This window comes from Ischnura elegans, chromosome 5 (genome assembly GCF_921293095.1).
Source record: "Ischnura elegans chromosome 5, ioIscEleg1.1, whole genome shotgun sequence".
Classification (NCBI taxonomy): domain Eukaryota; kingdom Metazoa; phylum Arthropoda; class Insecta; order Odonata; family Coenagrionidae; genus Ischnura; species Ischnura elegans.
In genome coordinates, this window is record NC_060250.1 from 99,794,651 (window position 1) to 99,812,108 (window position 17,458).

Sequence of the window (17,458 nt, forward strand, 5' to 3'; positions counted from 1 at the left end):
AAACACCTTTTGGGAAAATTCATTGTATCAAAAGTATTAATACTAAGAAATTTCAATAAAAATTAATGCAAAGGAAGTAACAACAGCTGTATCCAAAGGTTTTTGACACTAGCATTAAGTTGGTAAAGTAGCTTCTACATGGAAAGGTATAGATTGGCATAGAGGGTCATGCTCCACTTAGCTTCCTCTTCTGCATTTACCGCCGATATTAAAGTGAAATACAGTTATATTTCTATCTCCATTTTTACCCTCTGATTCATAGCTTTTTCCATCTACCACAACACTGCATCAATACCAAGGAGTATCATCAAATGAGTTTTCAAAAGTCATGTTACAGCTTCAAATTCCAGCAAATGTTACATCTTCAACACTCACAGTTACACTCAACATTTTAGTTACAGTGGCTCTACCACCCTAATTGACTCTAAAGTCTCTGTTAGTGCAGAATCATTTCCAAATAGTAATTTTATTAACTTCTTACATGTATGCTAATTATAAAAAAGAAATTTTTTTCTAAATCCAGTAATATCTTCCACAAATTATAAGGAATAATTATGGTTTTTTAGACATTTTTCATTCGGGAGTATTTGCATGAATTGAAGTGATTCTGCATGGCAATCAAAAGGCTTTAATAAATCCATGTCAAAATGATTTACAACAATGTTAAAAGACAGAAGAGTTTCATTCTGTCATGAAGAGTAAACCTACTTGCATGGCTTCCGGCACTTAACCACAACACCTCTTCCCCTTTTGGCATCGCCCTTGATTCGACGTTCCTGGCCACATGGAACTTTTACAGAAGTAGCCTGGCAGGGGCATGAAATTGCCACCATCAATGGGCACGGGTAACATGGTCCACGGTGGCATGGAGCTTGGCAACGATGTTGCCCGCAGGATAAAGTTCGCGAGCAGATTTTGTCACAAGGTGGGCAGCGGCCATCACAACACTATAGAAACCACTAAATTATGTAGTAACTGGAGTCTTAATAAGTAGCAGCAACAATTAAATGAAATATCCAAAATTAAATAGCAAAAGATAGAATGAACTACCCATTTCAACCAAAAAGTAAGTCCACTAATTTTTCACAGCATAGAGCTTTTCCCTAAAGCAGGGTTTCATGTTCTTTATTTTCACTTTGCATTCATTATAATTCATTACATGTTAGCTACACTTTTACATAAACGTAGTGAAATTGATAATAATGATGCTAACAACTCCAGGGGTTTTTATTTTCGTTCAGTTTCCATTTTCCAAAATAAAAACCAGTTGAACCAAGAACTCAGTCAGCTTAAATAGTAATTTCTAATGATGAACTTTGATTTAAATAAAAAAAACAGGTTTTTAAAAAGAATATAGCATTTACATACAGCAAAGTAAAATTACAAGCTAACTACAAAAAATGCCCTATGCCAGATCTGCAAAGTATTATCCTACATTATAAAAAAGCACCTAGTTATAAATTACTAAAAAATTACACACAATAATAAATATGAAGGATGGAATGACTTTCTGATAAATACAAACCTTTCGGCTGCAAGGATGACGTAAGCAGTTCCTTGTTCTTCTACACTTGTTTTCACAAAGAAATTCTTTTTGGCAAGGAAGCTCCTTTGAATATTGGCCGCAACGACATGTCTGAACTCTCATTTGCAAGCACTATGAATTAGGAAAGAATGATAGACAAGACATTTTTCAATTTATTTTCACTCTAAAAGTACAACCATAATTACAGGTGATATACAGAGGAAGTTGTAGGACCAATGCTCAGGGTTTACTTAATGGAAGTTATGTTAACCCTAGATATCATTTTCCAATAAGTAAGCCTTTTTCCTCCATTCCCCACTCAAGTGCAAAAGAGGGGTTACACCATACAGCATGGCTTCAAATATCTGACCTAATGGAGGGGAAAGCCCACATGGATAATTAAATGAGATACAATCCAATCATGATTATTTTCTAGGAAATTTTTTCTTTGGTTCCTGTGTCATGCTTCCTCTGCACCTTTTGCCACCATTTAATTGCTTTATAAGTACAAATATATGTTATATTTAGCTAACATCAAACTAATTGTTATTTACATGCATTTTATAAAATACATTCAAGATTTAGTGAAACATATAGGCAACCAAAACTAATCATTTTAACATCAGTGAATCACTTTTAATCATTTTAAAGACAAATCGAATGCAGTTTTACCAATAAAATATAGTACATTATCCCACCACGATTAATAAATCATTTTTTTTAATACATATATGAAATATATTTGTACTTTTTTTCTGTAAAAGGTTGAGTTAAACACTAGAAGAAAAATCAATGAAAACAGTTTATCTGCTTGGCTCCTAAATGATACAAGGTAACTCTACAAGGCGACTCCCGAACATATGAGGAATGACGACATCAAATTCCACATCAAAAGACGAGAAGGAAGGGGAAAGTTGGGAAGAGTATTTAAATACATGCTCCATTGTGGAGAGAGGCATCCCTAGTGTGTCCATTGAATAATCCTCAGTCACTTCTGTGCCAGCATTGGAGACGACAAGATATCTATGAGCTAGGCCAGAATTTTCATCATGGAAACCTTGTAATGCAATCACGACAATGTAGGCTGCATTTTCTGTGTTTCACCGCGTCGTGGTTGTGTGAAACCCAGAACAACCACACAACCACAATGCGATGAAACCCGGAAAATGCAGCCTACATTACCAGCGCACCGCAGAAGCCTTTGCAGCAACATAATCAGGACAGCTAGACTAGGCCTAAATTGACACATAAATTTCTTGTTTTTACTTTTTGGGCATGTGCTAGAAATGGCCTATATTTATACGTGCCATTTTTGTGTGTCCATTATTAGTAGGCCCTTTGCCGAGGGCAAAGCCCAGATCTCAAAAATTCAAGACTTGCAGAGCCCCTACATAGCAGAGAGATTTCGCTCACCGAGTGATTCAACCAATAGGTTGGATTGGATAGGGGAGGGTGGAGCTCACCCTGATATAAGCCTAGGGAATGTGAATTTCACATGCTTGGGCTGAGTGGGCCACCTCATAATTGGAGGATGTTCGTTTGGGGATAACCGAAGGGTTCACCAAAGATTTGACCCAGTGACCTCCGGTAGGATCACCAGCTAAGATCTCTACCCAATAGGCCACCGTACTCCCAATAAATGTAATTATAATTGCTATTTTTATACTAAAATACAGCAAAAACAAGAATAGGTGAGGTTGCCAGAAACAGCTGAAGTAGTTGATAGTAACTGTAATATTTAACTGGGATATTTAAAATATGGTCATTCTATTAAACTAAAAGAACTTACAGCTCCACAATCATCTCTATGACACCGTCGTGCACATGTGTGCACTGCGCAAGAGAGCATTCGTCCGCAAGTATCACCACAAGTAGGGACTGGCTCCGATGACTGAAAAGAGAAATAGTGAAATAAATATTTACTTCAAAATATTAATTTAAAACTATTTTCAGTATAACAAATGTAATTCTTTATGGTTTTCCAAAATAAAATTAAGAAATGCTTAGTATTTTATTTGAAATTTTCATTTTGAATCAAGTCAGGATTTTTTAATAAACCACAAAAATCTGAAAAATAAAAAAACTATTTCACCAATTGACATAGATAACACGCTGGATCCTAACCTCAACTTCCAACAACAGCAAGCTCGATTCTAGCTGCAGATTGACTTGCACACTAGATTTAAAAGGTGGATTCTAACCACAATCTAGCTTGCCTTGTTATGTGGACATATTACCACATGGTTAAGTTAGGGATTTGAAATAAAGATTCTCATGAGAGTTGTAATTGAAAGAAAAGTTAATGAAAACCATTCCCACCCTTCTACTGGTTACCTTGATCGATCTAACCTTATACACAATCTTTCAATGATGACACATGCCCATCAATAATACACAAGAAATTTCAATTGAAAAAAAAACACAGTGATCATCTTATCCATTCATAAACATACATTTCATTTATTCAAAGAAATAATTGCACCCAATGTACAGCATAATGTAAATACATATGTACATACATTCATTAACAAATACATAGAAATATTCCTTGATTACAGTGGAACCCCGATCTATCGTTCCCACATTCATCATTCGCCTTTTCTGGTCCCAAATAAAGTTCCATAAAGACAATGTAATTTTTTCCCGCATCCATCGTTCCCCGAAGTATCATTTTCCCGCATTGATCGTTTGAAGATCGCAGTCCAGTCCTATAATTTTCCCACATCCATCGTTTGACGAAAATGAGACGAAGTGTTTACAACGTGTTATTTGTGGCTAATAACAACAGACACTTAGTTTGAATCTTCCCGAGGAGATTGAAATACTATAGGGAGAAGCTGAGTGCCATGGGATAGTTACATTAGCGCATTTCCCAAGATCCGCTATCCCCCTCCATTCAGCACTTGCCTCCCCCCTCTGAAGCTTTCCTCTTCTCGGAAACAAAAAAAAGGTCCCAGCTCGCACAGGGATCGTTCTACGAAGACCTTAGCTTCGAAAGAAATTATTATCAAGTTACACGAGAACAATAGAATCGTGTTTCACGTCTCTCCGATTCTCGCCCACAGAATTTTTTCAGCCTATGAATCACCTACAGTGCAACCTCGATATAACGACACCCCACGGTGCACTAATAAACACTCGCTATAGCGAATTGTCGCTTTACCGGAGGTGGAGCAAATAATAGCCAATATACCTGTTGCGAACAGATATACAGGAACAGGAGTGGTGCGGCGACAGATAAACATCTATCCGATAAACGTAAGCATAAATCCAGACGAAAGGCGATTTTTTTTTGCATCACTAAATTTCCTTACTCAAATAACGACTAACTATTCAAACAATTTATAAGCGCCGCACTGAATAAAAATCATGCAAAGCATTGTTTTGTCAATCATTATATTTACCGAACGACAGTTTACCACATAAATTTGAGACTGAGCACTCCATTAACTTCATTTCTAACCGATCGCTAGCAATTACAGAGGTTAAGGAGTCTTGATGAAAGTCTTCCGGCGGTGAAACCCTCGCTATGGCGAGAGCCAACACCGAAAGGGTCTCGTAAAAACGAATTTTTTAACACGCTTATTATAGGGTCAATTGACGGTGCATCGGCTATCTCTCGTAATAGCGGGGGTGTCGCTATAGCCCGTACTCGCTTTAACGAGGTTCCACTGTATTTGTCTAACAATGAATTTCGGCAATTGGTATTATACTTTTATTAGATTGAAATATTAGTAATATACACGTGATTCAAAAAAGAATGAGACCAAACACGACGTATTTCTGATGTTATTTAAGCAAGGAAATAGTTGGAATAATACGATGGTGATTTCTGGCCAATCTCGATATCCTCGCAGCTGATTGTGAGCTTCTCAGCAATTGACGCGGCATTTTTTTCTAAAACAGGGCATCAGGTGACAATTTACGAGTTATGCTACAAGTCTCACTTGTCAGAGTTGCTAACAAAGCGATGCCTTCTCATGATATTTTGTTTCTCCCGACTAGCTATCTGAATTCATCTGCTCATCTAGAGCTACGGTACTAATTGATAGAAATTAGTGGGTAAATTGCCTTCTCTATAGGACAAAAAATTTCATTGCGCAGTCATATGGTCATGCTCCACCCTCTGCAGTAAACTCTGCTTACGCCTTATGAGATTCAGTTCCGAACTTCACCTCGTATGAGTGGTTCCATACTTTCCAGGGTGAGTTGACTTAAAATAAGCGAGTGTTTTCTGTATGGGTTCAATAAAGTCCGGTTTCACTTTTTATAAGTTTTATTTTTGTTCATCTTCGGACCATGGCCCTTCCATAGAAACAAGTGATAACTTTAAAAGATGGACTGAAAATAATTGAAGATGAAGAAAATAATCTGGGATAGAAGCACGTGAATATTGCAGAGAGCCTCGGGTTGTCCGCTAGCACATGACGGCAGGGGTGGGGGTAGAGCAAGATACCTGGCAAAAATAGTAAGTGGGATGAAGCCGAGGATCAGGTGGGCGTGCCGCTGACAATTAATGCAACATTGTTAATGCTTTATACATTGCCTCAATCATATTAAAAATTTAATTGTTAGAAAGGAACATTTCAAATAATTAACTATTTTTGGCCTTTTTGATCTCCATCTCACAACCAATCACTGGGTCGGCGAAAGCGGTTGTTTTCGGCATAACATGCACATTGCTCTCGTAAATACGTGTACTTGAAATGGCATTTGATGTATAAGAATTTTTAAGTCAGACAGAAATCCATAATAGCAGTGAAAATTCCAAGTGGAGTGCAAACATTTTTTAGCAAGGTGGCGTGTTCCTCTAGGATATTTGAAAGAGATATAAGACGAATCAACAATATGACCTAAGTGTTTCTATAAAGTAATACAGTAAACTCTTGATTTTACGAAGCAGGATTTTACGAAGTTTTCGATTATACGAAGTGATATTGCGGTCCCGGCGAAAAGCCTATGCTAAATACATGGCGCTATTCGATTACACGAAGTTTCGATTATACGAAATTTTTTGAATTTACGAACCTCGGCTCGGTCCCTAGGAGCAAATGGCATTCGTTTATACGAACTACGGCGAAAAATTTGTCAACAAAACTAGTTACGCCGGCGTAAGTAGCTAAAAAATCAGCGCTTTCAACTGTGGTCCATCAAAAGTGCGAAATCGTAAATGATAATGCAACTTTGGAGAGAAATGGGTCGCCAAAAACCTCACTGTGGGAATTTAGGGGGAGTAGGAGTTCAGTTAAAATAACGCGGCTGACATTATGCCCCTATTTACGTGCCTGTTCGTAAACATAGCATCGACAATAATTCGTAGTTTAACATGTCAGGAAGGTCGCGCGGAGTATTTCGTACACCCCTAATTAACCCTTTGCACTGCTGTGAACGTACTTCGAAGACTACTTGACTACTTTTCGCCGAAGCACTTCGAAGGGTCCCTAATCCGGGACCCTTTCCTCGACGAGCTCACCCTCGCTGGCCCCTGAAACTGGGCTATTTTTTAATGCATTACCTGACGCAACCCTGGGTTTCAAAGGGAAATGGTGCCATGGGGGGAAAAAGAGTAAAGTGCGTGTTACTGTGGGGCTGTGCGTCAACCAAACGGGCACGGACAAAATAAGCAAATAATGTCATTGGGAAATTTGAAAGGCCACGGTGCTTAAAACATGTAAAATTGGAAGCCCTCCCAGCTTTTTACCATGCAAATAAAAACAGCTGGATGACCCGAGAAATTTTCCAGCAAATGGTTATACGTCTACAGAGAAAAATTGCTGGAGAGAACCGCAAAATTGTTTTAATAATGGATAATGCCACCGTCCATAAATTCGTGGAAGATCTAAAATTGGCTAATGTTCGAGTCCTCTTTTTACCCCCGAACTCGACTAGCAAGTCCCAGCCCTTGGACCAAGGCATTATCCAGGATTTTAAAATCCTGTACCGGAAGAAGCTTGTGCGGTATTACTTGCGATGGATCGGTATGTATACATTCATCTATTTTGCTCATGTGCGTTTGGATATCGATTTAGATATTTTTATTCATGATTATCATTCTTTCAAATCTATTTGCTACTTTTATAAATGGGAACAGAAATTTATAACATCCCAAAATGGACGTTGATACATGCAATCCGCGCCATAATATCTTTTCGTGTATATATTGGCCTTTGTGAATAAACGACTTAAATATCTTAAGTATTGGGCTCTATTTACCGCCAATTTATATTTCAAGCTTCTCGTAATGAAGACGCACTTCCAAGTCTAACCATGAACTTTCTTCTCACGCGCTTCCCCGTTCTCCCATGCTGGGGTTCTTTCTTTCCAAAGCCATTGTTTACTCCCTCCTGCAGCCTTTGGCTGATCTTGCTGACACCCACCTTATGCTTCCCAAACCCCTCCTTCCCCAGCATTTCCCATTCACTCCCTCCCTAAGGTGACTGAGCTTGTGTGCGTCGCAAAAAAATACGGCCCCCAAAAGTAGACTGAGGCAGAGCTCAAGGCCATTTCCCCACCCTTCTTTCTCCTGCCCCCTTCACCAGTCCTTATGCTGACCACACTTCTTCCCTCAGGCAATCCCCATCCCACTCTTATTCACCCCACCCACTGGGAACGTTCCCCGATTGTGGAGAAGGGCATGGTTCATCTTTACCTGCAATGGGGGGGAAGTTATTAACCGGAGAGAGACTGAAGAAGTATCTTCCACTATCGGGAAAATGGTGCCACGCTTATAATTGTCTCTCTTCTTTTCAGCTGACTTTTCAATTGAAATTATTTTCTTTGCTCTTTCCACACTATATTTATTTACGATTATGGCGCGACTATTTTTTAGTGCTAAAACTAAGAAAATCTTTTCTCTATGTCAATGATCCTTTGCATAACTTTCAATACGGCGGAGAAAGGAACACGAAAACTAAATGAGGTGACGGTACAGCTTTTGCATGTCATTTTTTGGGAATTCACGCTAGTGAACTAATACTTAACCACGTTGAGAAATGATAAAACGTCTCTTGAAGGAAAACAATCAATGTGGATAATAACGTTTCTATCTCTATTTCTCCGATACTGTAAGATGTTTCTCCTGTCATTTTCCGGTTGGAACCTTGCTCCAGTCGGCATAAAAGGAGAGAAACATACTATATGAACAGGTCACCTCACACCCGGTATGAAGAATATGGTCCTGATGAAGAATTAAGTCTTTTATGGCAACGTCTGCGAAGATGATGGAACACAGTAGTCGGACGGAGAACTCAAACAGAATTTACTTCAAATATTCGCCGGAAGCGATAATCACATCCTACGCTATTTACGATCGTAATTGAATCTCAGTGGAAATAAGAGCACATTCTGCTGAAAATACGAAGTAACTCGAAATATTAACTTACGAAGGTTATTTTGGAAACGGGGTAAGACCCTTGTTTTTCTTTTTTTCTCGTCACTGAGCGATAGAGGGCGACATAAATGGCGGTAAGGCCGGCTGCCGCTAAAATTCCGTGGGTGTCAGAAACAAATATCTATCTTTTGCATACTTAATAGTAGCTATTGGCTCCTAACCACAAATTTATAACATTAAATTCTTATAATAAACATTGCAGTTCATTATTTGAGTACGTTTTCTAAACTGGTCGGGAATTTCTTTAGCGATCGTGGATGTTGAAGTATGATCAAGAAATGGGAATGTTATGGTGGTATATGGTGGTATTTAACGATTTATCACATAAATCGATAGCAAAAAGCCTTTTCTATGAATTATACCGAGAATAACCACCGAAAACAGTTAAATAAGACAACTAAAGACAAAAAACGGCGGAAGAAACAAAAGCGAACATTTTTTTCGTGACTTATGAAAAAGGTTTGAATTTACGAAACTCGATTTTACGAAGTGCCAATTTTCCGGTCCCACTGACTTCGTAAAATCAAGAGTTTACTGTAATATACTTGTAATCAGCTAAAATCTTGTTTGAATCCATTAATGAATATCATAATTCGCAAAAATCCAGCATTTCCTGGGACATAGGCAACCCGGTCAAACATTCCCGCATTTATCGTTTTTTTTTCGTCAATCCCCCTGAAAAAACGATAGATCAAAGTTCCACTGTATTTGACAAGAATGGAGGTAAATTCCTCAAATTCCTTACACAATTTCTTCTCAATCTCTCTCTTTTTGTACTTATCAAGATCTAATAAGGGTAATGAGCGTTGATTTTATTGCTAACCGCAGGATCTCACTCCTCAAAGCCGAGGTGGAGTGAGCCTTCACGTCTCTTCTTTTGTTCAGTATCGCGGAATTTTTTAAAATATTGTTCAATGGATTCCTCTCCCAACAATTAAAGAAGAGACAGGACTTGGAAAAATAAAGAATTCCTTTTATATGAGAAAATTAATGCAATAAGGTTACTAACCTTATCATCTCCTATCCCTGGACCACAAGTAAGGCCAGGAAATGTTGCTTTTCCACAGGCACAGTGTCTAGGAAGACGCCTAGGACAGGGTTCACACCCACTCTTGGAATTGTGGCACACGACACTGCATTTGTGCTGCCCACAATCCAAGGTTTTTCCACAAACCTAAATGGAACAAAGAACAATGGTTGAATGTGTTTTGTGCATAGTTCACTGGAGATACATATATACTTATTTTCTCAATAAATGACTGTACACTGTGCATTCTAGATGTTAATTAAATCTCTCTTTTTTTGAACTGTCTAGAGTGTGTTGGTGAATTTCTGTATGTAAACTGCGTCATTTCTGGTGTGGTGTTAGAATATTTTTTGGTTTGCATTCAGCACGATGGGTGAGTGCAGCTTAATTTATAATTTTTCTAGCATTCTTCATTTCAACAACTTAAAATGTAATCAGGAGTGGAATTAATATACTACAATAATCAGGATGATTGTTTAACATTTGGAGTTGGCCTAAGAGCACTGAATGCAATGACTATTATTTTTCTCAGATATGGCAAATGACATCATTTCAAAGGCTAAAAAGAAAAGTGGCAATCCTATAAACCCAAAGTTCACTCAGTTTTTATGTCCCGGTAATGGTTTTCGAGGAATAAAATATTTTAGCATCAAATGTGGCCACATGCTCCCTTTAACTGCTGCACCGAGTGCTTGCGAGTTGCTCACGTGGTCAGCTGATTGGTCCTATACCCCCCATTACCCTACACCCCTCCTAGCAACCTATCTGCCAAGGGCCAAAGAATTGATTTTGCAAGGGGAAGCAGGCAACAAAAGCAGAATGTCAGTTATCTGCAAAACATTGGTCACTCCAACAGTTCTAATTTAATCACGTGCATATTAAAGTCATGAGCCTTTACAAATTTGCTCTCAAGATAAATGCTCAAGAAAGTGTTTCAATGAGTAGGTCACACTTCTAAAATTTCCTTTTTTTCTTAACTTACTTGTAAAATTTATTTGGTAACGAATTGCTAATTTTTGCAACACATATATACAAATACTTATACATATTTTAAAAGAAAAACATTTCGCATATTTGCAAAAGCATTGTTTACTAGAGTAGCAGCAGTGCATTTCATAAGCCACAAGACCACTTCAGAAATGCGGCACAGGAACGGAAGTAATGGATTTTTAAAAATCTTTTTTCTTTTCTCAAATAATCATTTCCCAATTTTAATCTTTGTAGATAATTACATTGAAAACATAAATGCAAACATATAAACATAGCCGATTATGAAAAGTAAATAAATAAATTATTTAACAATTTCTTCGGAATTTGGACATTTTGCAAAACAAAACTAAAAACTTATTTGGTTTTTATTTTTTTATTCCATAAGGAATCAATATCCAAAGACAAAGACAATATTTTACTGACGACATTTGTTTCTAAACCTAGATGATGCTTTCACATACTAGTAGACAGTTAACTGTGACTATTGTGATTTTTGAAAGAAATATACAAAAATTTCCTTAAAGTACTATTGAAAATTTTGGACTTGAATTTGACAAAAGTCTGGGGGTGAAAGAGTTATAGATCCCCAAAATGAGGGCATGATCTTAAAAATCATGAACCCCCAATTTGAAAGACAATGCAGGACTTAAGGAAGGTATAAAGGGAATTTCTGGATGTACATGTGAATGCAGGGATGAGATGTTACACTTTAACAAACAGTCCAAGTTAAAAATAGTCCAGCTACAATAATGAAAGTCCTCAATAAATACCTTATCACACTTCCAGTTTGAACTGGAACAAGGTCTCACAGTTGTAGATCTACCACAGTCACATGGCTGGTTGCTTTCCTTTGGGCATGGAGGGCATGGGCCGACATGGCATATTTCCATACACAAGTGAACCTCACTATCACCACCAACTTGACCCTTGTGGACATCAAGTTCCTTAAATAACTTTCCACGGCCCCTTCCTACTGAAGAAGGCTCCCTGAAAAAAAGTTAAAGTTCAAATCGCAGGCACTGTTATATCCCAAAATATGGGAGACTGAATCTAAAATACTAATTTTAGATTTACAAGAACCATGTTCATGTGGAGATCACGAAAAGCATGCCTCAGACAGTGGCGGCTTGCCCATAAGGATTCTCAGATGCCACCCCTCCCATAGATTTGAAAAAGGAAAAAAATTAAATACCCATTCAATTAACCAAAGTGTTATACATCTTCTTAACCAAAGTGTTTTTCAATCGCATACATCGAAAACGTAGGAAAAACACGCAAAATTAGTGCGAGAAGTTCGCATTTGTAGCCGCGGATGTCACTGGCCAGAACATCCCAATCCATCACCATGAAGTTACATGAAGAGTGGTAGTGGTGGGGACTGCTGGTGCTATGACGCGTCTAAGCTTGTGCCTTATGGAAGTCTTGGGATGCTGCCCGAGCATGCGCAGAGCGACGTATCTAGTTAGTTGACATCGCTGCACCAGCAGGCGGCCGTATAATCTTGGTGCTGCAGTGTTGCAGAATACCTTGTTTTGGTGACTAGTTGACTTATTATGTGTAAATTGTTTTAATGTAAATAGGCTTAGTTGTAGTTGAGTTATTCGAGTCAGTTATTGTTAGTGTTTTTGTGTTAGCGATTGTTTTGTGTATTACTGAGTCATAATGGTCTCTAGATTCCTTTAAAAACTCTCTAAAATTTACAAAATTTTCAAAAATGTTGACCACCCAGTGGAGTGTGCCCCTCCCAGCATTTGACTCACAAGCCACCACTGGCCTCAAGGGAAACAACAGCTCTGCACCCACACCACTCGCAGTGCATTCAGCAAAAGCAATAAATGACATTTTTTGTGACAGTGAGTGGCTGAGGATGGACAAGCTCCGAGACAGAGAAGGCTGAATCCTCAACAGGATATCAGAGCACAAAAAATTGAGGAGTGCATGACTCACTAAGCACAGAGGCATATACTGAGAGGAAATTGCAATTGAACAGTTCTCTACACCCATTGGCGAATTTAGGGGAGGCGCATATAACCACACAGGCACTTAAAAAATAGACAAGATTTTTAGTATGGTTATAATTATGTTCATTTTGTTTTGTATATTATGTAGCCTTAATAATTTCATTTCATATTAATAACTTTCATATAAAAATAAAGACAATATTTCATGCAGCAACATTTGTATGTTGTTTGAAAAGAAGAAAAATGAGAAGTCCATTTGCTTGCCACAGACCCTTGTGGCCTCCCAAGAAAAAAAATCCTGGATCCGCCCTTGTGTACACGCCAGCACATTTTAAAAGGGTGAGGAATACAGCATAAAGATGTCTATCACCCAAGTGCTCACCTCAGAGATGGGCCACTGCATGGAAGGACTTTCCTACATGGCTGACCACAGGACCATACTTTAGCACTGCAACGCACAGTCCGCTCTGGTTGACATCCACACTGACAGCTAGCAGACACTTGACGAGGGCATGGTGGGCAAGGACCTTCAAGAAAAAGAAAATAATAAGTTTCAAGATAAATTTGCAACACAACAAATATCTTTAAGTATTAGCTCAAAAAAGTTGGTTGAACCTTGAAATCAAATAAAATCTTTCAAAATATGGATATGTATTAATAATTGGTACCCTGTGGAAAAAACTTTGAATACAAACAGCTATAAAATTTAGGCCAGTTAAAGTTTGCGTAACTTTTTTTTTTTATCACACTCCCCGTAAACAGCACATAACGGCCTTTTACAACGAGGGTTTCCAATATTAACAAATTACAACACAAACATCCATGCCCTGGATAGGGATCACCTACCCAGGCGGGATTCGAACCCACGACCTACGGTTTGGCATGCGAGGACTTTACCCCACCGCCACCGAGGCCGGCATAATTTTGATAATTAGTATTAGAAGATACAATCACCGGCATTGTTAACAACAGCTAAGTCAACGTTTAGAAATAGAGAAATTATGCATCACCCTTTTCTGCAAATGCATTCAAATCAGGGTTTCCACCTACATAAAAAAATATATGTATTTGCAAAACTCATAGATATAAATCTAACAAAAACATAAAATACAACATAGAGCACAATTATTTTTATTGCCACTTAACCCTTAGATGCCCAGGGTCCCAAATTATTGGCTTGCAGTATTTTCCTTAAAACACTCAAGGGGCTGATATATCGATCCTGTGTTTAATCCCACATAAAAATGTTTGTTTATAATATTTTGAATTAGTTTCACTTTTTTACTAGATATTATATACATTTTTCTCCTGATTAAATGGTATACATATCTTCAACAGTACTTAGTGTTCTATATAAACAAAAGAATTTTTTCTGTCGCATTTTTTACTCAAGCTTGAGCTTTCTGGAAGTGAAAATGAGTCATTCCATGTCAAACAGGGTCCCATGCCCACCATCTTAGATTTTGATCATTTTTTCCCTGTAGTTAGTTTCAACCTTATTTAATAAAAATCCAAAATATTAAAGACCCATTGCAAGTATTTTCAAAGACATGAGTGTTTGAAGTCAATGAGGCACAGACAAAAATTCTGCCCACCGGTCAAATTATTCAAAACTACCACATTTGTGCCCCTGTAAAACCTAAACCAAATGAGCCAAGCTAATAAAAGTTTTAGAGGCTATAAACACACTGCTTTAGTTTTCAAAAATGTTATCAAAATGATTTTCACTTGAAAACTTTTTTTTCATAAATGTTCAAAAATTACTCATTTGACTAAAAAGTGACATTTTCAAACACATGAATCACATGAAAGCCATATAACAATCCCTGTAAACATGGTAAAGACCACCAACTTTAAAATTGTGATTTTTTTGGCAATTTTGTATTTATTTGTTGATAAATCTTATGATAATGATCATTCCGCTAATGTTTTTGTTGAAAAATGCCACTTTTTTCAACTTCTAATAACAGAAAAGGGACACCAATTAGGTGACTGAGTTTTTAATATAACTTGCACTAACTTGCTCTTTCAGGAAAATTAAATCTGAAGTTGCTCCCATGATTGATAACGCTTCTACGATTTCTTTTAGTGATGGTTGTAAAATGGTGGGCTACAGCACTTATGTTTCAGGGCTTCCCCCAAAAGGTGAGTTGAATTTGAGTTTTGAGGTTCCTGTAAACTCTAAATTGAAAAATGCGGAGCAAGGTACGTGGTCTCCCCTTGTCGATAAATAATCCAATCAGTCATAAAACAAAAGTATACGCAAGTATGAGTGTGTATAGTAGGAAGAGAATATTGGCATCGTGGACCTAAATTGGCATAAAATGAAAAATAATACAATGAATAAAAACAACAAATTCCAAATAAAAAGCAACAACAGCCATTTTCTATTGCAGAACCTTGAGTATATTGCAGTTCAGCAGTCATGAAAAGCTATCGAAACAGTCAGATTAGGAAATGATTATTCATTAATAATACTAATTTCCATTTCTTCACAAACATAAACTAACATTAAACTGTGACTCTAAAATGGTTGGTTGTTTCCTGGTTATAACCAAAATATCTTTCAGTAACTTCCTTCTTTATAATGAATATAAATATCTTTCATCAGTAAGAAAGCCTAGATTTCAAAAATAGCTCATACATTTTTATTTGAAAATATGTTGATCTTATTCTATAACTATTGGGTTGATACTGAACAACTCGTCCTTGGTGGCAGTGGGGAAAAATCCTTCCCAGCCAACACATAGGTCACAGGTTTGAGTAGAGCCTGGGTAAAGGATTTTCCCAACCACGACTTTGAAGTTGAAATTTGAGACCCTCAATGAGGATATTTCCCAGAGCAATGAAAATGAACAAAACAAAAACCTTCAACACAATAGAAAAAATCAATATTTGTCACAGAAAATTAGGATACCATACTAAAGAAACACCAAAGGGTGTCATCAAGGAGAAAATACCAACCAGGATGACAAAGAAGGATGCATTTATGTCCACAATCAGGCTTGAGTTCATGATTACAGTTTTCCCCACAAGAATGAGGTATATTCCATCCATTGTATTTAGGAGGGTCCTCCTCCTTCCCGCAAAAACATACATATCGAACAGGAATCTCTGACTCAGCATAGCTATGTCGACATTTTGGGCTGGAAAATAATTATATAATATCAATATACATAATTCCCCAACCATTTACCACAGCACATCCAAGTAAAAATTAAATAGCCAAGAAAATAGTAATTACAAGGGCCAATATATTTGTTGTGACAATTATTACACCTTGTATACTATTTTAAAATCTGAAAAGAAAACTTAACAATGGAAGTATCTTTCCCTTTGTACAGTTTTTTTTTCTAAACTTCAATAACTGGCTTCTATCAAAGAAGAAAATTACCTATAATGCTCCTTTATCAAAAACTTTGATGCCATAAACCAATACTTATGAATAAAAACAATTGAATCTTGCTCACCAGCTCCAGTTGAAATCAGGAGTAGTATTCAAAGGTTGTTCCTCCAAGGCTCTCTTCTGGTGAGCAATACTCTCCTGAGCCCATCTCTGAAGACAGTTGAGGTGGAAAAAACAGAAGCACAGTCCACAACTCCAAATCTGCAAAAAAAAATAAATTTGGTGAAACAGAATACTTCACATCACAGATGTTCATGCCTGATATCTCATGAATATCATTAATTTTATTCTTTTTTTCAAATTGCATTTCTGGTTAAGCAGTATGTATTTGAGTATGCTAAAGTACTTTAAGTACTAATTGCAGAAGGAAAAATTAGTTCTTTTATAGTTAAATTCTAGTCTAGCATGTCTACCTGTGGCAGATTAAGACTTCTGACTATGACTAAGCTTAAGAAACCAACACCTTTCCTATTGTTCCTTTAACTTTGTCAATGAAATGGATTCCAAGGCTTGAGATTGGGCGATTGAAAGCAGAAAAACAAAATTTGAAATGAGCAGACATGCACAAATACACAGATATAAAAAAAATACATGATTAAAGGGCTTTCCTAGAACATTTCCACTGGATTCCACCAAGGTTTCTCAAGTGTTGCAACTGTCATCAATTCAAAACATGCAATTACAGTGAGAACCAAAAAATAAGGAGTTCACCTATTATTCCCACATAGCCCATTGTTCAAAGTGTTATGTATTTTTCATGTACTACAACATCGTAAAGTGGTTTAATTTGCAACCTCAAATTCTAATAAGGAATAGGGAGAGGGGACCAATGTGAGGAACCAATAAGTAATAACCAGGCAAAATCTTGAAGCTTTAATGAAAAAAATAATAATTTCCAAAATCTTGGCTTAGTAATTGATAAGTCATTTAAATATGGACCCATAATCAGATAGGAGTTTGTTTTGTGAGGGATAAAGCAGTTATATTGGAGCTTCTTGTTCGAAGCACCACCACTAGGGATTGCCAACTGGATGAGCAAAGACACCGGGGTACGGGAAGCTTAGTGCCAGGAAGGCACCACAGAGACTAACGAATAACAGCTGAGCGAGAGAGGACTTTCTCCCATGTGAGACGACCAGTAGTGCATTGAGACTTATCA

General features: G+C 37.3%; 1 protein-coding gene across 1 annotated transcript in view; it reads right to left on the minus strand.

Annotated features, from left to right (window-relative positions):
- The window catches only part of LOC124159324 (NF-X1-type zinc finger protein NFXL1-like), a 30,255-nt gene that overhangs the window by 11,103 nt on the left and 1,694 nt on the right, over positions 1–17,458 (minus strand). The window contains exons 4-11 of the mRNA XM_046535067.1: positions 16,364–16,500; positions 15,858–16,039; positions 13,276–13,420; positions 11,703–11,919; positions 9,925–10,089; positions 3,315–3,416; positions 1,526–1,657; positions 709–947 (exon numbers count right to left, since the gene is read on the minus strand). Coding sequence (XP_046391023.1) covers positions 709–947; positions 1,526–1,657; positions 3,315–3,416; positions 9,925–10,089; positions 11,703–11,919; positions 13,276–13,420; positions 15,858–16,039; positions 16,364–16,500 — 1,319 coding nt within the window. The remainder of the gene's footprint in view (positions 1–708; positions 948–1,525; positions 1,658–3,314; positions 3,417–9,924; positions 10,090–11,702; positions 11,920–13,275; positions 13,421–15,857; positions 16,040–16,363; positions 16,501–17,458) is intronic.